Below are 25028 nucleotides of genomic sequence, written 5' to 3'. Positions count from 1 at the left end.
TCTCTAAGAGCGCGTAAATTCAAAACTCCAACACATTTGTTTGAAGATGGAAGACTAATGTTCTGAATGTTTGTATGTGGAAGATTCTTGCTAGTTTTTTTATTTGAGCGCTGATGAAACATATTCCTTGATCTGTAAGGATCGCTTTGGGGCACCTAAACTTCCAAATAAACTACTCAGTGAAAGCTTTAGCAACGTCTTCTGAAGTGATAGATATGAGAGTACTGTTATTAAGTATTTTGTCAAATTGTTCTAAATTGTTAATATGTAACTGTAATCTTTTGAAGCCAATGGTATGGGTCCTAGGATGTCTAAGGATATCTGGTCCAATGCGTCGATGGGAGTATCTGTTATTACTATTGGTTCTTTATTTTTGATGCGTACCAATTTATTTCTTTGGCAATCTATGCATGTTTAGATATACTCAACTCCTATTGGTGTTTTATGGTTTTCTTAAATAATCGTAATCTTTTCTTCCCGCAGCGGTGTTTTAATGTTTCCTGTGCAGACTGTTACTTTGATGGACGTATCAACAAATACAATGTACAAAATTTTCTTAATGTTCTTTACATGTGGTAAGCTAATTTTGTTAATATTCTGTTCTTGAAGTAGCAGTGCAAGTTTTCTCAGAGCTTGAGGTAAATCTTCTATCGATGATATACTTAATTCAAATACTAATTGTTTTCTTAATTTAATTGATGTTATTTTCCTTTCAGGTGTAGATTTAATTCCCTTCTTCCTGATAAAATTTTCTGATTTAGGGTCTGTAGGGTTTCTCTGTAGATCCCAAAATGTTACTATTGGCTTCTTTCTTGTCATTTTTGTATTATAATTTTGGATTTGTCCGCTTTGCTGATAGTAAGTCTACCATCTTTCCTTTTAATTTTAATTGGTGTTACTGGCTCGGATTTTGTTGGGCTGCATTCTGACTCTATGTTTTTCTTCAAGTTTAGAAAAAGGTTCCTCCTTTTGGATTCTGAAGAAGAGTCTATTTTTGGGGTATCCCTGAATATGTGTTTGGGTAGAATAACTTCGTCATCTAATTCTTCTACCTCGTCCCCAATTACTATTGGCTCGTCTTTTCTTATACTTTGAGGTGATAAAATCCTTTCTTTAAATTCTGAGCGTGGTTGATGAGTTTGTGCTTTCACTCTCTTCTTATGTCCCTCGTTCCTTTGTTTGGGTTTCGATTCATCTGTGTCGTAATAATTAGAATCATCGGAATTTATTTCTTCCTGTAGCATCTTTTTCCTCCTTTTATCTGGTAGGGCGTCATTAACTTTATCTTCTAACGGATGAGTAGGGCATTAAATAGAAGAAGAAGGGCAAGAAATAGAATTTCTTCTTTTTAATTTCGTTGATTCCCGTTCTCGAATGACACATTGATGCCATTCTTCCTTCTTTTTAATTTTCTCTTAGTGTCTGAATTTGTTGTTGATCTAGGTCTTTTAGAGTTTATCGGTAATACTGTTGTTTGAATAAGATTTCATGACAGTGAATCTATGTTAACGTTCAAACTCCTAGATTTATATTTAATTTACATTCTGGTAATTTACATTTAATTTACAATCTGGTTTATAAACCAGACCAATGGTTTGTGGTTCATGATAAGAAAAAATTTTCGTCCATAAACTTATGGACGGAAATGGCGAACAATTCTTGTTCAGTTGTTGAATATCTTGTTTCAGCAGGGTTAAGGACTCTAGAGGCGTAAGAGATTGGTCGGTCCTTACCGATTTCACCCTGACTGAATATAGCTCCAATCGCAATTTCTGATGCATCTGTAGTGATATTGAAAGGCTTCTGTTACGTGCGGGAAGCGCGCGTATAAAGCCTCGAAGGTTTGTTTGCCCTAACAAAATTAATTGTTAACGGGACTTAATGTTTTTGTGGATCCGGAGACACGCTAGTCCCATACTGGCCCTTTCACAAGATCGCAATGTTTAGAGGAAATGACGGAGGCAATTAAAGAAATGTAATTCAAACTAATTAAAATATTCAAAAGATTATATTTTATAGAATATGAAGCGATTAGAATGGTAGCGTATATAATATAATGTGAATTACAATGAATTGAACAAAAATATTGTAAATATCCGAGACGCGCAATTCGAAGATTTGAAAGAGAAGCAATTACCCAAATACAAAATAAAATTATAATCCAGTGAAATCCCACAGTTAAATAATTAACTACTGATTTACTTGCCGAAAAATTCATAAAATAGCTGGAACAATAAAGGAAACAACTCACCCAAAATATCTGTACTTGTATGAATTTAGAATAAATCAACCTCTTGTAAAATGTGAAATAACGGCTGCGCCTGGTTCCTGGGAAGAACACACACACATGTAAGCGCTGCACCAATGAGAATTTTGAAATTGACCAATTACTGAATTCAATTAAACTATAAAATAAAATTATACTTTAAAAATTAAAAAGAATAAAATTGAATATAATTGAGTGGAAAAAATAAAATAATATATTGAATTAAAAATTTAACGTGATTATTAACGCGAAAGCTTTACGTGAAGATAGAGTCTTTGTCTGAATTTTGCACTTTAACAAATTCAAGAACAAATTCGTCTCTAAACCACTTCACGGACCCTCGACACGCACCTCGCGATTATACACTGAAGAGTGTCGCAACTTGCACCTCTCGGAGAAGACCAGAGTGGACCTAGTCCGAAATTGTGTATGTTGCATTGATATGCGCCTAACGAATTAGGCTGCGAGGCCAATGCGTAAGAGATCGTGATTCGTTAATTAGGTAGTGATGGTGGGTGCATATGTGTTCCTCCCTTGTCCAGCTCTTATCTCTCTCTCTCTTCCTATATAGTTCTTTTCCTTTACTCTTGAGCTATGGACTGTTGAATAACTATTAAATAATTTTTTTACATGCATAACCAATACAGTATAAAATGTTAATTTTATACACATTATAAAAATTTAGAATGAAACATTATGTAGGATTAGTATTTACAAGAACTAAACCTTTATTGAAGTACACGATAAAAACAGTAATGAAGAGTACACGGAAATTCACGAACGCACACACACACGCACGCACGAGCTACAAAATACACAAAAGTCCAAAAGTCCACAAATCGTAGTCCAAAAGTCCACAAATCGTAAGCCGTAAATCGTAATCCGTAAATCGTGATCCGTAATCGTAACCGTAAAGATCGTATTCGTAATCGTCGCGCACTCGTTGTTCTCTCTTAGCTTCTAGCTTCTAACGTTCGCACCGCGGACACACCCTTATATTTACTTGTCGATCGAACATTCCCGAATTTCGGCATTCGAACGTTTCGCGAGTCTTCGGTTGCTCGAAGCCTCGCGATCGTTTCTCAACGTTCGCCGCGTTTTCATTCTCTCTCTCTCTCTCACACTCTTTCTCACACTCGCACCCATACCCGGAACGACACGCTCGCCGGCAACGAATTTGCTCGACGGCGGTTTATGTTTTCGTTCTCGAAACTTCGCGGTACGTTTGCGGCGCGACCGTTGTCACTGTCCTACACTCGGCCATCCTAAAAAGGCATATGACCCCAGATGCCTTTCATAACCCTCCGTCTACCTCTTCTTCGTCTTCCTCTTCGCTTTCGCTTTCTTCTACTCATGGCTTCATGTGGTCTGCCGACGTTGACGTTTGATTAGGTCCCTCGTGCTCACCGACCTTGACCACCAGGTATCGGTCATTGCGGAGTGCTCGAGAGACTTCGTATGGTCCCAAGAATTTTCCGGCTAGCTTCAATCCAGGCCCGAGCTGCGTCCGCTGTATTGCCACGAGATCGCCTTCCTTGTAACTTCTTGCCTTTTTACGCCGCTTGTTGTATTGTTTTTGATTCTCCTGTTGAACCCGCTGCAGCTGTTCTTTGGCGTGTTGACGTATCTCGTCCCGATCGGCCTGAAACATTTCTCGGAATTCCGTTTCGATTATCGCTCTTACCTCCTGGTCATCTTTAAGCCGCATGCGAGTGCCCACGAGCAGGGTAAAGGGAGGCACTCCGGTGTTGCGGTGAGGGGTGGCGTTTAGAAATTGCTGGACCTTTGAGAGATGTTTGAACCACTCCGCTGGGTTGGAAGCCGACATCTTCGTGAGGAGCGGAATCAGAGTCCGGTTTACCCTCTCTACCTGGCCGTTGCCTCGTGGTACGCCCGTGACGATAAGGACGTGTTCTATTCCCTCCTCATTGCAGTAGTCCTTAAATGCCTGTGAGGTGAAGGCCGTACCTCGATCGGATATGATCCTGCGTGGGTTGCCGAATATTGCCGCCTGTTTCCGCAATCGTTCGATAATTTCCGCCGTATTTGTTGTCTTCGTGGCGTACAGCCACACGAATTTCGTGAACGCGTCCACTGCAACGAAAATGTGTCGGTACTGCTTTCGGGTGGAGGGTAGCGGGCCGAGATGGTCAACATGCAACGTATCGAGAGGACGGTCTCCTTTTTCGATCGTGTGGAACAGTCCCTCCTGCCGACCCTTCTTTCGTTCGGCAAGTATGCAGTCTACGCAGTTGCTTACAACCTTTTCGACCTTGGACTGCATGGCCGGAAACCAGTAGTCGCGTCGGAGTATTGCTTCTGTTTTTGCACTGGAGAAATGCCCCTGTTCGTGTGCCCTGCGTATGATCTGCGTCCGCATCCCTCTCGGAACCACGATACGCCAATCGCCGTCCATTCGTCGGAGCAGGAGCCCCCGCCTTAACGCATAGCCATCAACCCCGCGTTCCTTCACGCCGTTTATTATTTTTTGTAGGTCGTTGTCTTGTTCTTGAGCCCTGCAAATTCGTGCTGTCAGACTGTCCTCGCTCTCGATCGTCAAGCAGGCCGCCACCGGGTTTCGACTGAGCGCGTCCACGTGTTTCATAGCGTTTCCGGACCGATGCTCGATCGCGTATTGGAATTCTTCTAACAACAACGCCCAGCGCGCTACGCGTACGCAAAAGTCTTTCTTTCGCATGGTCAGTGCGAATGCCCGACAATCCGTAACAATCTTGAAGGAGATACCGAGAAAATAAACCCTGAATTTTTTTAGAGCCCTTACGATCGCTAAAACTTCGAGTTCGTAACTTGAATACCGCTGCTCTGCTGCGGTCGTCATCCCGCGCGCGTAATACACGGGGTGAAACGCGCCGTCCTCGCTATCGCGCTGCAGCAGAATCGCCCCGTAACCGTACATTGAAGCGTCGGTATGCAATTCCGTTTCCCGCTCAGGCCGGTAAATTCGCAAGACCGGTTTTTTGAGTAGAGCTTCCTTGAGCGACTGGAACGCGTTTAGTTCTTCCGGTCCGAACCGGAAGGGAACGTTGGCCTTTAATAGTCGTGTCAATGGTCGTGCAATCGTAGAATACTTAGGGATGAATTTCCGGAAGTATCCAGATAGCCCAAGAAAACTCTGCAGCTGTCGAATCGTTGTCGGAGTTGGAAAACGAGCTACCGCTTGGGTTTTACTTTCGGATGGACGCACGGTACCCCCCTCCACTACGTGCCCGAGGTACTCCACCCGCGTTTTAAGAAATTTGCATTTTGCCCAGTTAATGTGCAGTCCGCATTCTGCCGCTCGTTTGAGAACATCTTTTAACCGCTGAACCGCGCTTTCAATATTCGTATCGGGTACAACTAAATCATCAATGTACGTGAGAACAACCCTTTTCGCGATCAAATCCTGAAACGCGGCGTTTACGAACCTCTGAAAAACGGCGGGCGAATTACACAATCCGAACGGTACTTTTAAAAATTCATATTGTCCGTCGGGCACGATAAAGGACGTATACTTCCGACTACCCGGTTCTACTGGGACGTGAAAAAATGCATTTCGTAAATCTAACGTGCTGTATACAACAGCGTCGTGCAAAGCGTCTAGCTGATCCTCGATTAGTGGGAGGGGATAACGGTCTCGAACAATTTTCGCGTTTAATTGTCGGTAATCCACGCAAAGACGGGCGGTACCGTCTTTCTTTTTAACTAAAACGACCGGACTCGCGTACTCTGAGAGAGAGGGTTGTACAATGCCGTCTCGCATCCACTCGTCTATCTGTCTGTTAACCACATCTCTCTCGGAGGGTGAAAGCCTTCTCGGGCGCTGATATACCGGTTCGTCGTCCTTGACAATGATTTTCATCGTTACCCCAACGTCACGACTTTGATCGGGCTTGTAATTGCGAACGACCGTTTCGATTTCTTTTCGTAATTTCTCGTCTTTGACGTGAGACAAGTCGATCGCGTCGTGTTCCTGATCGCAACCAACGTACAGCGTTTCAAGCGCGAAATTCCGTGCGTTCGATTGATTTGCTAAAATCATCGTTCCGTTTTTTGCTATCCATTCTGCGGCGTTTATAAAATCGTAACCCAGCAACACTCCGTAACTCAAAACTGCGTTTTCAACGACGTGCAGCATCGCTTCGCGTATTTCCCCGTCGATCACAATTTCCGCTTTAAACTTCCCGAGAGTTCGGCACTCTTGCGAGCCTATTCCGCGAAGACGTATTTTATCGTTCGTTAAAGCCGGTGCCCCGATATCGCGGTATACGTTTTCACGAATTAGAGATACGTCACTACCGGTGTCAAGGACGGCTACCGCGGCGCAACCGTTCACGCGAACATCTTTTCTACATTTCGTATCTGACGATTCTGCGACAGCGAGGACGTTTTTAACCACCGTGTTTTTTTTTGTCGGACATTCGCGGGAAATATGACCATATTGATTACAATGGAAGCACTTACGACCTTTGTCTTGTGTGGGGCATTTCGCTGTTGGATGTCCTCTATCACCGCAATTGATGCATCTTCTCGTTGCCGTTGCTGCATTGGCTGCACTGTCGCTTCGAGGTTTCGACGCTGACTCTCCTCCTTTGCCCATGGTGTTCGTCGCTTTCGGCCTCAAGGTGATGTTGCCGAATGCTTCCAGCAAATCGGCGTTCGTCTTGAGCCTCTGGAGACGAGCCTGGTCCTGGAGAACGGGATCGGGAATCCCGTCGATGACGTAGTCGATGAGCTCCTCTTCGTTTAGAGAAATACGGTTCGCCAGGATTACTTTCTCGTGAAGGTAATCGGCGAAGGTTTCCCCTCGGTGCCACGTCCGCTCTTCAAATCGCCGTCTCGTCACCAATCGATTTGGGCGTCGATCGTACATAGAGCTCATTCGCCCCAGCAGGATCTCAATCGTCATCGTCATGTGCTCGGGGCGGGAATGGAACCATTCCTGCGCTCTCCCTCGGAGTCTTGACACGATGAGGAAGCGGCATGCATCGTCTTGCACTCTGTAGGTTTCCCGTAGAAGCTGTAGTTGTCTCGACCACGTTTCAAATGCGCCTTCTGATCCATCGAAATGGTTCAAAAGATCCGCAATAGCCGTGATGTTCATGCGAAGGGGTTCGGGTGGCACAGCCGCGACCTCCGCTCTCGTTGATGGTTGACCCGCGTTGAGCCGCGCGCGCGAATTCCAGCTCACGCCTCGCCAGATCTGCTTCTCGGAGGGCCATTTCCTTCTCTTTTTCCAAAAGTTCCAGTCGTAGCTTCATCAGCTCCAATTCCGTAGACTGAGCTGGTGTATGAGGCGTCGGTCCCAGTTTGCTGTCGTTGTCGTGCGACGTCTCGCCTCCGTAAAAAACATCATCCACCTGGGTGCTGTGTTCGAGCAGTCTCGCGACTAATTCATTTTTCGTACCACTCGTAGAAAGGGCTTTCTCCCGCAAGATCTCTTTCAAGCGTGCCGTGGTCAGGTCTTGCAAGGATTTTTCCTCCATTTTGTCGTAATTGTCCGTTTCACAAACACTGTTTTATCATGCACTTTTGGATCGTTGTTGAGATCCCGGCTGAGCCCCCAATTGTAGGATTAGTATTTACAAGAACTAAACCTTTATTGAAGTACACGATAAAAACAGTAATGAAGAGTACACGGAAATTCACGAACGCACACACACACGCACGCACGAGCTACAAAATACACAAAAGTCCAAAAGTCCACAAATCGTAATCCAAAAGTCCACAAATCGTAAGCCGTAAATCGTAATCCGTAAATCGTGATCCGCAATCGTAACCGTAAAGATCGTATTCGTAATCGTCGCGCACTCGTTGTTCTCTCTTAGCTTCTAGCTTCTAACGTTCGCACCGCGGACACACCCTTATATTTACTTGTCGATCGAACATTCCCGAATTTCGGCATTCGAACGTTTCGCGAGTCTTCGGTTGCTCGAAGCCTCGCGATCGTTTCTCAACGTTCGCCGCGTTTTCATTCTCTCTCTCTCTCTCACACTCTTTCTCGCACTCGCACCCATACTCGGAACGACACGCTCACCGGCAACGAATTTGCTCGACGGCGGTTTATGTTTTCGTTCTCGAAACTTCGCGGTACGTTTGCGGCGCGACCGTTGTCACTGTCCTACACATTATCTATTTGGTTTTACGATTATTAAAGTTAAATTGCGCTCGGTACTGTAACTATTGTAGGACTGATTGACGTATGTGTATTTGTAATAACGGTATAATGAAATATTGTGGGCAATTTATATAATATTGTAATGTTACAAAGACAATTTCTATTATAATTCTATATTGCGTCGCGGACTCTTGAGGAACATTCCAGAACGCTTGGCGTTATCAGACCACACGAGTGTAACTTCCGTTTATATTTGGCGGTTTGAAGAAGTAGAATGATCTAAAATTTTGGCCGTGGGACCACGTTGATTTCAAGGAAGGAATGTGTTATATTAACAATCTTAGTTTAGTCGCCAAAAGATAGTCTATCTAATAACATAAAATACCGTTACTGCGTTCGATCAGGGTGTTCCCAGAATGCAATACGCATTATCGATACACATCCGGTCGGTAAGAACTACAAAGGAAATTTTGAAAAATATTCCTGTTCGGAACGTAACACTTCGAAAAGTTCGAATGCGTCAAAATAGGCTCTTTACATAAATTATCCCTAATGATTGTAAATGTTTTTTGTTGTAGGTGAGTCCATTCAAACTTCCGCCCCTTTTTTGTTAGATCTGAAAGTGGTTTTGCTATCTTAGAAAAATCTTTTATAAATCTTCTGTAGTAACCATATAGTCCTGAAAACTGTCTTATATGTTTTACAGTTTGTGGCACAGGGAATTTTTCAATCGCTTCAATTTTCCTGCGATCTGGTTTGACACCACTTTCATCAATTTTTTGTTTTGTTTAATCGTCTAAAATCGATGACTAATCTCCATTTTTTCTTCCCTTGTGAGTCCTATTTCTTTGGTACAATCCATAAGGGAGAATTATAAGGTGACATGGAATGTTCTATAATTCCCTTTTTTAATAAATAGTTAATTTGTTTATTTATTTTTTCTTTATGGCACTATGAATAACGATACTGCTTTACATTTATTGGTACATCAACGGTAGTAATTATTCGGTGATATATCTTGTTAGTGGCTTTAAGATTCTCTTCTGATAAATTAAATCTGACGGCATGGTTTTTAATTAGTTTTTCTACATTAGATTTTTCTTTGGCATTCAAATGGTCTAAGCGTAATAATTCAAATAATTTTTCTATCCTTTTTGTATCTTCAAAATGCAGGTCTTCAATTGGCGATTCTTTGTAAGGTTGTAATTCTACTTTTGGCATGTTTATTTCAATTTCTACTGACGAAACATTTATTGCATAAAAAAAGCTACTCCGCTTCTATTAGTTACAACAGCGTTACGAAGATGCAGATTTGGATGTAAATTTAATTTTGGAATATATCCGGTGTTAATGTAACGACCCTGGAACCTAAGTTCAGATAGCTACAAGCGCTAGGAAGGTAAAGAGCGGCTTTTATCCACTGAACGACTCGTTTTCGCAAATTAAGATTGTGGGATTCGTGTGGTGTGCGGTTAAGGAATGAAATCCACAGGTCAAATATCTTTCAACAATTAGATTTATTCAATAAAACGATAAAAATGAAATTAACAAATAACAATAAGAACAAAATAAGGAAAATATATAGATTAGAAATGATTGATTACAACAAAGAAACTAAATAGATCTTGATATAATAATAATAATAGAAATAATAGAACTCGACAAATTAAACAATATGTAATAGGTAATCGTGAATTTAACGAAACGAAACTCGCTGGTTAATACTTTATGTTGGATCGTATTTAAATCTGATCTTTGATAAAGCTAACTTTGCTTTTATAAAGGTAATTAAATTTGATATTCTTTATACTTTTATATTTGATTCTCGCGCTCGAAGCTATCGAAATGACGGAATTTAACTTGACTAACACGTTTATAATTTGTAATGAGTCCTATCTAAAATGTAATTTGGTTTTTAGATTTATATAAATGAAATTTTACAAAATTTATAAATAGCGTGTTATAGTCTACCGCAGCGAGGAATTCGACCTAAGTGTGATTCTCTAGGAGTACCTAAATACGCTTTCGCAAAAATTAGACAGATTTATCTACTATCTAACGCGGTGTAGTCGACTACGGAAATTACGCTAGAGTGAGAACAGTATTCTTTATTAACTCAAATGACCAAAATCTATCTGAATCTAAGGAATTACTTCTTCGGAACAATTACTCTTATAATTTGACTCGACAACTAATTGTCCATGATCCTTTTTGTCAGAGCGCACACTGACACCCAAAACCAGATCGCTTATTTGAGGAGCCCGTTGTTCACTAGCTGCTAAACAACCCAACGATCCAGAGTCAGATGAACAATATACGTCAAACAGGGTAGCAAATCAAAGTGACTCTACTTGTAAGTCGTGATTACTTAACTGTCACCCAAAAAACACGGGCTTCAGAGACCAAGTCGCTCAAATGGGGAGTCTGCGTTAACTAGCTACGAAACGACCCAGAGCGAGCTCTGAGAATCTGAATGCGAGTTAGTAATTCGACAGAAAATTAAGTATGAGTAGCTGAGAACACTCGGTTTGATGTCTTAGCCTTTCTTGGGGCTAAGCATAGCACTCTCCTGACGGAGTTTCGGATACAAGACCGCTTGAACGGGGAGCCCGCTGTTTGCTAGCTGCTAAAACAACCCAAATGGCATGTGCTCGCTTGCCAATCGAGAACTTAAAATCTGTTCGGTTCGTACAGCGAAAATTGTTCCGAGTATACTTATTAATGAGGCTTGTGAATAGCTCGACTTCGAAAACTGTTCTGCTCGTAGACGGGTTTCGCTCGTCCTTTTATACTCGCAAGTTCGCCGAATTCCTGGAATTTCTGTGACGTCAGAATATCTAAATTTTCATATAAATTCGTTATTATATATTAATTATAAATTTGAATGGTTTAATTATATTTTAAATGTCGCTCTTTAATTTCTGGCTAACAATTCGGTATTAAAATAATAGTACAATGGTGTTTTAGCGAAAAATACATTTTCTGTCCTTTTCTAATGAACTGAGCACAAATTCTACGTGAGTCGAATCTATTCTGATTTACAGCTTTTTAATTGAAGGAAATAATTTTTGTTCTGGCTATGAATAGTTTAGTACTGACTGATTTTACATATATAAATTGATTTAGTTAATTAATTAATTTAATATCTGATAATGCCGTAAATAGAAATAGTGTCTCCATCTTTTTCTAGGATTAGCGCTGATCTCAAGGATTTCGGGCGAGCATCGCGGCACGTAGGCACATCATAGCGCAACGGAAATTTCTCATACAAAACTATTTATTAGAATTAAAATAAAGTAATACATAATCTTGGTTTAAGCATTCTAACTTAATATTCAATTACTTTTACGGGAAATATTAGCGACTCTAAATCAAAATTATAAGATAATTAATATAAATGATAATATACAGGGTGTCCCGCAATTAGTGTAGGACCCGAAAAGGGGTGGTAGGTGGGGCCATTCTGAACAACTTTTTCCTTTACCAAAATGCTGGTTAAAGCTTAGTTTTTGAATTATTAATGAAAAACACTGACCAATGAGAGCGTGTATAGACCGGTCGCGCGACAGCGTGAGCGACAGCTTCGAATATGACGGCCGATCGTCGTCGTGAACAAATGTATCGATAATGTCGGTATAACGTCGGTATAACGTCGGTATAACAGGAAGCTATTAGGTAAAAATTAAATCGAGTAATGAATTAACATGTTAAAAATAATATTAAATTCTTCGTAATTCGTGAATGAGAAATAAACCAATTAGTTGTTGTTTACAACAACCAGACGAAGTATATTGTATTTATTTTATGCCTTCAAAAAGGAAAAAGAATAAATTCACGAAAATTAATTTTGTCAATTTTGCCTATGAAATGAGATCGAATTGGAATAGAATATCTAATGTAGTATCTCATTGAAGTGAAATAAATCTATTGCTGCGTACGTTTCATTTTAAAAATACAGAGGTAACTTAAATAACACTTACTCATTGATTCATGGAAAAACTAGCTTCGATAAAAAATATTTGTGTCACCGTGTAGATCCATCGATCAGAGCATCAACAGCTGATGTCCTGGTAGGGTCAATGAACTCTCAATTTATTTCACTGTCTCTTTCTAATAATTGCACAGCATAAGCATGACCAGTAAACGAACCGAATGAAAACGCGTGAACGATTATTCATAGATATGTATGTTTAACGATACACTATTCTCATTATAAGATATTCGAATTGAGGAATCGAAATTATATTATATTTTATTAGAAGACATTGTTAGACTGGCTACGGATCGCGGTTTTGTTCTCGATCGCGAGGCATACGTCGCGAACGGTTGCCATGCAACGATGATCTATTGAACGACTGCGGCGTCGATCGACAGTCATCGTTTATTGTCGAAAGAAACATGTCGAAATAAAATGTATCGTTGTTTTTAATCGAAAATTCCGTTTTCTTGCTTTCAAGATAGTATAGTTTAAATTATTTATGAATTTTCGTTCACGTGTTTTCATTCGTCCTATTTACGTGTCGGACTCACAGTGAAAATTAGTGCAAATTAGTGAAAAATGAGAAAGAAAAATGATAATGAGAACTAATAATGAAAGATGAAAGTGATGGGTGATAATGAAGTTTCTTGAGAGTTTTTTGAGAGTTTCTGTATGGTGATTGATTTATATTAACAGTAAGGATCGGTGGATCGGACCGGTGACAGAGACGCATTTTTATTGTGATTATTCGCGGTTCAATGGGTGAGTTACATTTAAATTTATTAATTATTCAATTCAAATTTTTATTTGTTGAATAGAAGTTATTTAATTTTTTAAAAATGAGAATTTGTTCTTTTTCATCATCACAATATCGAACGAAAATAATTTTCCATATTTTATCCATTATTTCTTCGCCATAACGATTAAACGTATCGAATAAATTCGATTTATTCTGATTACGTGAGTAGGGACTGATTTCGTTATTTCTTATTCATGAATGAATGATAATTCAAGAATAATCCAGATTTTTTATTCATTATTCGATGTAACTTTCATCTAACAGTTTTCTATTATACCGACGTTATACCGACATTATACCGACGCGGTATCGATACATTTGTTCACGACGACGATCAGCCGTCACACTCGAAGCTTTTGCTTACGCTTTCGCGCGCCCGGTCTATGTGCGCTCTCATTGGTCAGTGTTTTTTTGCTAATAACACGAAAATGGAGCCTCAACTAATATTTTGGCAAAGGAAAAAGTTGTTCAGAATCGCCCCACCTACCACCCCTTTTCGGGACCTACACTAATTGCGGGATACCCTGTATATTGGTTACCGACTGTCGAATCTAATAGGATCGATAATCGATACGTGACATACTGTCGGTAATTTTGGCAACCACTGTCGATAATTGGGTATTCTAATCGGTGGGCAGAAGATTGTCGTCATGATAGTGGTAGAAAAAAAAGGTTTCCCCAGGGACGTTACATTACTATTGGTTTTTAATACTTTTACTAGGATGACGTTTCCTTCTCTGGCTTTAATTTCGATTATAGATTCTTGAAATGGTACTGTGAAGCATTTGTTATTACCACGGATTTGGGGTAATTTATTATAGCTCTTGCATTTTGGAAAAATTCGTTGCCAAGGATTCCATCTTGTTCAATTGGAAAATTTTCGGCTATGTGTAGGACAGCTTCGGTGTTGTAAATCTTCACTTTGATGTATCCTATGGTTGAAATTTTCACTTTAGTAATACCACTTAATTCCAGGCAAATATCAGTGTGGTCATGAGTGGGATATAATAATGCATTTTTCGTGATCAAATTAAGATTTGATCCTGTATTTACCATGAATAAGGTAGATCCTTGTTGGAAGATTTTGCGCCTTACTTCGATGATCGGGGGTTTTCTTATGATTCTTGTAGGTACTATTAAAATCGTATTACGGACCTGTTCGTTCTTTTGATTTTTAACCGACTTCGAAAAAGGAGGAGGTTACTCAATTCGATCAGTATATTTTTTTTTTTTTTATTATTTTCTATGTGTGCCCGCCGATTACGCCTAGCTGGATGCACCGACCGGAACGAAACCTTTTGCATCTGGTAGGTTCTGACTCCCCATTGGTACCATTATCAAAAAATTTTTCATTTTTTAATTGCAAAGTGTTGTTATTGCAAAAAAACCGGCAACTTTTGAAATAAACTTTTCTCGATTTTAGTGCGCTTTTAATACCTTATCACGGACATGATTCTGAACAATTTTGTTCATATAAAAATTTCGCGGAAAGCTTTAGTTTTCGAGATATTAGCGAAAAATTGTTGAAAAGTTTTGAAATTAACTTTGGACGATTTTAATGTCCTTTTAATATGTTATCAGGGGCACGATTCTGAACAACTTTTTCCTTATCCGCAATTAAGGGGAAGCTTTAGTTTTCGAGTTATTAGCGAAAAGCTATTGTTACTAAATATTGAATTCTACGTATGCCTCCGTGTCTCTGGTGGTGTATGAGTCAACATGCAGTCGCCGATTTTCTACTGTTTCTACAAACACGTCTTGTCGGCCGATAAAAAGCGTGAAATAAAATAATTTTAAGAAAAAAAATACGCCGACTTCGAAATGCACTAAAAAGTATAAAATAATTTCTATTTCCTAATGAAGTAATTTGTATTTCATTCAATCATACAATTACGTCACAGATATGAATGAAACCTATTTACTCGTTAGGTAGTGTATTATAATAAATACATTTCAACCTTTTCGGAGGCGGCGCAAAATTAAAAATACCTCAGTAAACGTTGCTGCCAATAATCAGTTGATTGTGGTATGGCGTATTGGAAATTAATAAATCCTGAGAAAGAATACGAACCATTATAGATATATCTGGTAATATACGTAAATGTAACGACTGCATCTTCATTTCGCAACGTTTCTGATATAAATGAAATTGAATCGACTTCGTTCGCATGTGGAAGCCATGGATCTAAGAACCTATAAACGGAGCCCACGACGCGGGAATTACCAAATTTGCGGCAGATCGGCTCTATCTTTATAGAATATGCGACGAGCGAGTCTTTCCGTCGCATACTCTATGAATCTAGATAGACCATAGTTCCATTCTATACGTGCTAACACCTACTTCGCGGCGTGCTATCGAGTTATATATATAGAAAAAAAATAGCTATACTAGCTTTGCCTATGTTCGGCTGTCCAAAGGTTGACATGTTCAAGAAAATCTTTGAATTTTGCGCCGCCTCCGAAAAGGTTGAAATGTATTTAATACACTACCTAACGAGTAAATAGGTTTCATTCATATCTGTGACGTAATTGTATGATTGAATGAAATAGAAATTATTTTATACTTTTTAGTGCATTTCGAAGTCGGTGTATTTTTTTTCTTAAAATTATTTTATTTCTTCATACGCCTTTTTCCAGCGTTGCTCGATTGTATGTCCAATGTTGTTACAAAATGTACAAGTAGGGGGAGAAGGTTTAACTATTGGAGGCCGTTTCAGAATTGTTGGGTTAACTGGATCTTGGCTCTTAGGGTTTTGGGCTATTTGTTGTTCCAAGGATCCTGGGCTCGTTTCCTCCCATGATCTTCCATTTTTTGATACTGTTGGTAAAATTTTTGTTGCTACAGTACCCTAGCGGTTTGTTGAGTTCCTGATGACAGGACGAAGCCTATAACTGCTCATTAACTGCTCGCGAAAAATCCTCAGCTATTTTCAAACGTAATTGGCTTTTTCCAAAATTCTGCTTCTGCTAGAATCGTCGCGCTAATTGCATCGTCTAATAAAAACTGCGCTTGGTCTTCACCTTTATATTTGTGTCATCCATACAATGAGTTCCGTTAATAAATTTATACTTATTAATAGTTGTGAATTTTATAACTATTTACCGGCTAACGTATTTTACCGATGATCGTAACTATGTTACCGATATCGCACGATTTGTTTGTTCACGACCAGGGTCAACTGTCACGCTTGCATCCGTCGCTCTCGCATCTGGGCGCGCGCTATTCTCGCACTCTGATTGGTCAGTGTTTTTCATTAATAATTCAAAAACTAAGCGTTAACCAGCATTTTGGTAAAGGAAAAAACTGTTCAGAATCACCCCAGTTACCAAAATTATAGTTATAGTTCCCTAAAATTATGCCCACCAGTAGTCGAACACCCTGTTTCTGTGTGTGTATACATATATTTTTGCCTCAGGCTCGTTCTTTCTTTTGCCGCTTAAATTTTCGGAGAGTGACTAATTGTATGTGTCCGTGACATTAACTATGTCTTTAAAAAGACATGGTTCACGTTTCGTGTGGAAACGATCTTGCGCGTATCATGACACCGTCGTTGCAATCGATGCAATCGAACAGGAAAATAATCCTGTAATATTACGTTATATGTATTTTCCCGAATTAAATACAGTATTGCCTCGAAATAAGCAACACGCTTGGGAACGGCCAGTTGCTTATTTCGAAGGTGGTATGCTATTCGGCTTACGTTTGTTTTTTATATCGCTATGTGATAGAGTGAGAAAACAATATAGATATGCTGTCCTTTTTTCACTGAGCTGTTCGGTCAACCGTAAGAATTACTCGAAACGCTCGGGACCGACCAGTTGCTTATTTCGAAGGTGGTATGCTATTTGATTTACTTTTGTTTCCGAGCGCTGTTATTGTTTGGACAAGGATAGAACATAATGCTTTCTCACTCGGCGGCGGACTTCAATCAAAGAAGTGGGGATAAAAATTTGCTAATTACGAAGCTCGAAACTGTTGCTTGTTTCGAGGCAATACTGTATTTGTATAAGAGATATTTATGTCGCTAAATGTTGACCATTTTGGAATTGGGGGTAAACATTCACATAGACGTAATAACAGTTTTACAAATGTGTCGTCTTCGTTGTTTCTTAATATCGCTGCTTTCTTATTTATAGTTACATTAATAATTCATATAATGAAATCTTTTTGTTACAGACACCAAATGCAGTGAAAAAAATTAAGGAGTTGTTGAAAGATAAAACTGAATATGTGAGTGAATGTAATATACTTATAACCCTATAATGTTTAAGTTACATATTGTGATACAAAATAAGGCTGTGGCTGTACTTTCGAATGACCCCCATCGAGTTGAATGCTGAAATTTTGTGTACATACATAACTTTTTACGAGAATTCTATATCCGTTCTCAAAATCAACGGATCTTTTACGGTTCGCAAGATATTCACATTTCAAGTTCATTGCAATTGTGGGAATCGCATAAAAGGTTAAACATAATAATCAAGACTAAGTTGCGTTCCACACAAGTTTATTAAATGCGTACGAGCAGGAAAAAAGTGATGTAAGGTATTCGAACGACTCTGACAGACTGCTCACGTCGCTGGCCAAAACCTCTCCTCGAAAACTCATCAGTAAAAGAAGAAAGAAACAGTTAGAAAGAGAGAAAATATAGAAAGTGGGAAAATCCAGAAAAATCGTTGCAAAGTTCGGAAAAGGAGAGGTACAGTGGAAGTGAATCATAAAATAGAAAGTGAAGAGGTTCGCAAGAGCCTAAGCGCTGACACTGACCAGGCCCAGACGAGACCCTATAGAAAACGTGAACAATTAGAAAACGTAGAGCTAAAAAAGATAGAAAACAGGAAACAGAATTTTAGAAAACAGAAAAGGCAATGGCGTATGTGGTGCCAAGGGTGCCACACAATATTAACACGTTAAGCACCTTTTATGCACTTCTCCTCGTGTCTTTTGAAGTGTGTATACAGTTTTACTTGTAGCAGCATTATTGTTCCTAGTTCGAAAGGAACATAAAGTAAAACAAAGTAGTCCTCCGTTTATTCTCTCCATCACAAATATCGCGCTCGCTGCCAAGTATTCGCTCATTGCCGGCTAAGCGGAAAGCATAGCAAAATCGGCGTCGCGTTCAGCGTGTTAATGACGTTAGATCAGGGTAGGTTAAGTTAGATTAAGTTAGATCGGGGTTTGATATGTGTATTTCACTTTTGCATTAGTGTTTCCATGAACAATCATATAAGCAATTCAAACATTAAAATACGAATATCTCCTAAACCGTAAAACTCTTGTTAATTTTAAAAACAGATGTGGAATTTTTATGAAAAATGTTACGTGCATACAAAATTTCAGCACTCAACTCGATGGGGGTCATTCGGAAGTACAGCCACAGCTGTTTTTATAAAATCGTGAGAACGGCGGGAGGGCGGGGGACCAACGTCTAAAACTTTATGTTCAGGTATTTTTTATCTTTTAAGATCATTTCAGATATAGCGGAATACTTGTTAGTACTTGTTTTGTACTAATTTGTACTATAGAAATTAATTTTGTCCTTCGTGCCGTTTTCAAAAAAATTGTGGCGTTGCCAGTTCTATATTCAATTGGCAGGAGCAAACGTCAGAATTGATAAAAATAAAAAAAAAGCAAAGCTAATATATTTACTACTGAATTTGTACTAATTTGTACCATCAAAGAGAAATTTTCTATGCCTTACCGCTTTTATGGAAATGCGACAATATAAGATTAATGCCAACCTAGCTCTAGCTTAACGGCTAATTGAATATGGCGAACGATTATTTTGCCTTTGATAGATTAAAAATTAGTTAATTCAACATGAAACATTTAACATTACTGTAAGAATTTTATAAATAATTTTAATTGAAACAATAATAATAATCGAAATTACAACTCCACACCTCCAAACCTCGAAATACAATAAACCTTATTACAATTAACCACGCTTTAACAAATTTCACGATGTGCACAATTCAAATTCTTATCAACGACTCTCCCTTCTTTTAAATTATACTTCGTTACCTCGCAACCACATCGCAAAAAACAAATGATGAAAAGATATCGTATCATTCAATCGATTCACTACGGTATTACTAATTACATTCACATCGTCAGTATCGGCGACGTCGTTCTTAAAACCCTCCGTACATTCGGCCATCTTGCATCGGATATCTGACCTCAGATATATCATTCATCATCACAATTTTCACTCATCTCACGTATATTACTAGATATATCTATAATGATTCGTATTCCTTCTCAGGATTTATTAATTTCCAATACGTCATACCACAATCAACTGGTTATTGGCAGCAACGTTTACTGAGGTATTTTTAATTATGCGCCGTCTCCGAAAAGGTTGAAATGTATTTAATATACTACCTAACGAGTAAATAAGTTTCATTCATATCTGTTACGTAATTATATGATTGAATGAAATAGAAATTACTTCATTAGGAAATAGAAATTATTTTATACTGTTTAGTGCATTTCGAAGTCGGCGTATTTTTTTTCTTAAAATTATTTTATAAAATAAACTTTTCTCGATTTTAGTGCGCTTTTAATATCTTATCTCGGACATGATTCTGAACAATTTTGTTCATATACAAATTTCACGAAAAGCTTTTGTTTTCGAGATATTAGCGAAAAATTGTTATTAACTTTTCAAATCAATTTCGAACGATTTTAATGTCCTTCGAATATCTTGGTAGGGACGTGGTTCTGGACAACTTTTTCCTCTTGTATAATTGACGGAAAGCTTTTGTTTTCGAGATATTAGCGAAAATTGTTGGTAACTTTTGAAACCAACTTCGAACGATTTTAATGTCCTTCTAATACGTTATTAGTGGCATGATTCTGAACGAGTTTTTCCTTATGCATAATTGACGGAAAACTCTAGTTTTCGTGATATTAGCGAAAAACTATTGTTATTAATATTAGTGGAACGCCCCGCGCTATGCACGGGAAAGACAAGAAAGGGCAATTACAATGCACTGTACCAAAATACAACTAAGCTTTACCGCTGTAACACGCGACTTAAATAGCAAGATGAGTTCACGTTGACGTTGGTGTATTATTCCCATTGCTTGGTACAGTCTCCGTATCGTTCTAAAAATGCATCAATTTGATTTGTTAGAAAATTTGTTGCGCAGGATCTGTTATTATTTTACGGATACTTTGACCCTTGCGCAGTTCTAAACCGTACGAGGTACACATGCGCAGTAAATTTTTGCAAAGAAAGTTAACAAAGAACAAATGCATGAAGCACCCTCAATCATGATGTAATTAGTTTGTACTTGTCCCTGAAAGAGTGTCCCTTATTTTTTTTTCTATGCATGTTCGCCGGTTTTTTCCTACGTGGGTGGTCCGATCGGAACAAAGCCTTTCGCATCTTGTAGAGTTTGATTCCCCATTGGTACCATTACTAAAAATTTTTTCATTTTTTAGTTGCAAAGGATTATTGTTGCAAAAAAAATTGAAAAACGAATATCCATGTTGTCTTTTACTTAATTATGTTCATGGCATTTAAGCAGACAAAAAAAAAGCCCGGAAGAACTATCTCACAGTATCCCATACAATTCTCCCCATTCCACTAAAAAACGTGAAATAAAATAATTTTCAGAAAAAAAATACGCCGACTTCGAAATGCACTAAACAGTATAAAATAATTTCTATTTCCTAATGAAGTAATTTCTATTTCATTCAATCATACAATTACGTAACAGATATGAATGAAACCTATTTACTCGTTAGGTAGTATATTAAATACATTTCAACTTTTTCGGAGGAGGCGCAAAATTAAAAATACCTCAGTAAACGTTGCTGCCAATAACCAGTTGATTGTGGTATGGCGTATTGGATATTAATAAATCCTGAGAAAGAATACGTTCCATTATAGATATATCTGTGTAACATCCCTGAAGAATTTTTAAACTTTTATTGCAGTGTCATTTCTTCAATTATCGACTGTATTTCACCCTTACTGACCGCGACATTAGACAAATCGAGTATCATAAGAATTCAGTAAACTGTCGGTAATAAATATATAAATATAATTCTATAAGGAAAATTCCGCAATGCTATGTGTTTACGTGCCGCGAAGCTCGCCCCGAATTTCCTGGAATTCTCGCGTAGTCTTAGAGAAGGATAGAAATACATTTTACAATTGCGATATTATTAATTATCAAAAACTATTAGCTAAACAAATCAGTTACTACATATCAAGCGTACTAATATTATGTTATCCAGAATTAAAGTCAAACGTTAGTTTATTGCAATATACACTCCACGACAAAACTATAAGACACCTGTGATTTTAGCTAATATTATCTTAATACTAATCTTTCGATAAATATTTTTATTATTAATGCAAAGAATGAACTAAAATACATATATTTCCAAGGCGGCAACGTTATCGAATTTGACCGAATTAAGTTTCACTAAAATTTTCAATTTTTTATGAAATAGGGTACGACAAAACTATAAGACAGGGTATATTTTGTGTAGGAAAAAATAGACAGAATTTAATCAGTACTATTTTTAATCTACTTACTAATAATGTGTTGAGCCGCCTTTATTTTTGATAGTTTCAATTAATCGCCGTGGTATCGATTTATATAAATTTTTTACGTGCTCTTGATTTAATTTGTGCCATTGTTCTTCGATATGAGTTTTTAATTCTTGTACTGACCAAAATTGTTTTCCATTTGCATATACACCCCGCGCTAAAATTCCCCAGATATTTTCGATAATATTTAGATCTGGTGACCGCGCAGGCCATGGCAAAGTTCGAATATTACGGTCTTCAAAATATTTTTTTACGCGTTTCGCTGTGTGCACAGGCGCATTATCGTGTTGAAAAATGAAATCTGCACATGCAATTCTTGTTGCATGTCGAGTTAACTGTTCTTCTACAATTTCCAAATAATTATTTGCATTTAGACTGGTATTAATAAATTTTATATCACTCTTGCCATGGTAACCTATTGCAGCCCATACCATGATGCCTCCTCCGCCCATTTGCCTCCTTGACAAATGCAATTCTCCCTTCCGCAAATCATGGAAATAATACGATAGACCATCTGGTCCATCCAAATTAAAGCGTTTTTCATCGGAAAAGATCACTTTTTTCCACTTATTCTTCCAGTGAAGATGTTTTTCTGCGAAATCCTCGCGGGCCGCCTTGTGTCGATGCGTCAGAGGCGGTTTTTTTTGCAATTTTTTTCTTTTTAAATGTTGAGCACGATTGATTATGCGTTGCACATTACGAATATTAGTGTGAACGCCAGCTTCAGCTGCAATTTGACGTGCTGTCAGAGTAGAATTCGACGCTACCCTCAGAATGGCTCGTCGTTGTCGCTCGGTTGTCGCCTTTGGACGTCCACCAGGATGCTTTTTTGCATAATTGTCCTTATTTCTTAAATAATTAAGCACGGCACAACGACTTCGTCCAATCACTTTCGAAATTTCCGAAATGGAAGTATTCTTTTCCTTCAAATTCACAATCACTCGCATTTCACTGTCTGTCAGCTTTTTCCCACGCGGCATTATAGTTATATTATGAGAAAATAAAATTAAAAATGTTTAATTTCAAATCCATAATTACTCCGAATACTGCGAATACTCCGAATACACCGAATATTTGCAATCAGAATGTAAGATCGACTGACGAAAAGCAACTGTCTTATAGTTTTGTCGCGAATGGAACAGACTGTTTACATAGATTTCGCACATTCCTAGAATTGTAACATTCGAAATTTCGTAGAACAGTAGAATACACTTAGATACAACGTAAATAGTAACAATATAAATTGTGAAAGGCAAGACTCAAATTTTACATAGAATTTTCACGGAATTTCGCACATGTCTTATAGTTTTGTCGCGGAGTGTATGTTGTAAATTATAATATTATTCAATGGAATATTCTAGAAGCATCCTATGCTTATACATCTAGCTCCGAATCATATAGAAGTCGTGCGTAGTACATAGAAAAGGATAGAAAATGCAATTTCATTAAAACACTATTAAATTACTATTTTTATATCAGGAATATAAATCATTATGTAGAATGCGATATTAATAATGTAATTAAACCGTTCGTTTGTACAATTAATGTCTAATTACGAATTTATAAGACAATTATATATTTCGACGTTATGGGGGTTTTCCGAGAATTCGCCAGGCTGGCGAGTATAAAAGGCCGAGCGGAGCTCGCCAAAATTGCAGAGCAGTTTTCGAAGTCGAGCCAGCTAGAAGTCTTCAGATAAGTATAACCGGAACAGTTTTCGCTGTGAAGAGTCGCAACGATTCTTAATACTTGACTGGTAAAGCGGGTATACGCCATTTGGATACTTGGTCGTGGGTCGTTCTAGTAGCTAGCTAACGCAGGCTCCCCATTCAAACGGTCTCGTATCTGAAACTCCTTTAGGAGAGTGCTATACTTGGCGCCAAGAAAGGCTAAGATATCGAAAGGATAGCTCTCAGCTACTCATATTTGATTTTACATCGGATTGCTAACGCGCCATCAGATTCTCGGAGCTCGCTCTGGGTCGTTTCGTAGCTAGCTAACGCAGGCTCCCCATTTGAGCGGCTTGGTCTCTGAAGCCCGTGTCTTTTGGGTGGCAGTTCAGCAATTACGATTTTATATTAGAATCAATTGATTTGCTACCCTGTCAACTTATACTGTTCACCCTTTTCCTGTATCGTTGGGTCGTTCTAGTAGCTAGCTAACGCAGGCTCCCCAATTAAGCGATCTGGTTTTGGCTGTCAGTGTTCGTTTTGACGAAAAGGGTCATGTACAATTAGTTGTCGAGTCAGACTAAAAGAGTAACTGTTCCGAGGTAATAATTCATTTAGATTCAAACAAATTTTGAACTTGAATTAATAAAAGAATATTGTTCTGTCATCAGCGTAATCTCAGTAGTCGACTACACCGCGTTAGATATCAGATAAAATCATTAATCTGTCTAACTTTGCGAAAGCGTATTTAGGTACACTTAGAGAATCACACTTAGGTCGTGTTCCTCGCTGCGGTAGACTATCACGCGCTAATATTATTAATAATTCCGTAAAGAATACTCATTATATAAACTACAAACGTATCAATCAAGATAAACTTTGTCATTGCGATAGCGTTCGAAACAAGAATTAAAATAATATAGAATATCAAATTCAGTAATTATATAAAAGCGAAGTCAGACTTAGGTACGAAGTAATATAAAGTATTACCTAGCGAGAGTCATTTAGTTAGATTCATAATTATCTATTACGTATTGCTTAATTTGCCAAGTTCTGTTATTTCTATTATTAATATTATATCAAGTCTATTCTAGTTTCTTTAATCAAACCAGTATACTTTTCATATTTTGTTATTTGTTACTTGTTATTTGTTAAATTCATCATCTTCGTTATTTTATTGAATAAACCCTTATTGTTGAAAGATATTGGCCTGTGGATTTCACTCCTTAACCGCACACCACACGAATCCCACAATCTTTAGATTTAGTTATTTTCCAAAACGAGTCGTTTAATTGGTAAAAGCCGCTCTTTACCTTCTTAGCGCTAGTAACTATCTGAACTTAGGTTCCAGAGTCGTTACATCTGGTAATATACATAAATGTAACGACTGCATCTTTATTTCGCAACGTTTCTGATATAAATGAAATTGAATCGACTTCTTTCGCGTGTGGAAGCTATGGATCTAAGAACCTATAAACGGAGTCCACGGCGCGGGAATTACCAAATTTGCGGCAGATGGACTCTATCTTTATAGTATTAGGTTGGGGAATAAGTTCGTGGCGTTTTGACATTTTCTTTTTTTTTGCAGCGACCTTTTGAATTTGCACGAAGTTATAATATTCATTCGAT

At 38.3% G+C, this 25028-nt stretch overlaps 1 protein-coding gene across 2 annotated transcripts in view; it reads left to right on the top strand.

The window, feature by feature from the left end:
* MagR (Iron-sulfur cluster assembly 1 homolog MagR) overlaps window positions 1–25028 on the top strand; it is a 57818-nt gene that overhangs the window by 9955 nt on the left and 22835 nt on the right. The window contains exon 2 of one of the 2 annotated variants that reach the window (XM_076539285.1): window positions 17337–17390. The exons of the other annotated variant lie outside the window; for it this stretch is intronic. Coding sequence (XP_076395400.1) covers window positions 17337–17390 — 54 coding nt within the window. The remainder of the gene's footprint in view (window positions 1–17336; window positions 17391–25028) is intronic. 2 annotated transcript variants of the gene reach the window in all.

This window comes from Megachile rotundata, chromosome 13, assembly GCF_050947335.1.
Source record: "Megachile rotundata isolate GNS110a chromosome 13, iyMegRotu1, whole genome shotgun sequence".
Taxonomy (NCBI): domain Eukaryota; kingdom Metazoa; phylum Arthropoda; class Insecta; order Hymenoptera; family Megachilidae; genus Megachile; species Megachile rotundata.
The sequence above is the reverse complement of the archived record's forward strand: the minus strand, read 5'-3'. Positions and strand labels throughout refer to the sequence as shown.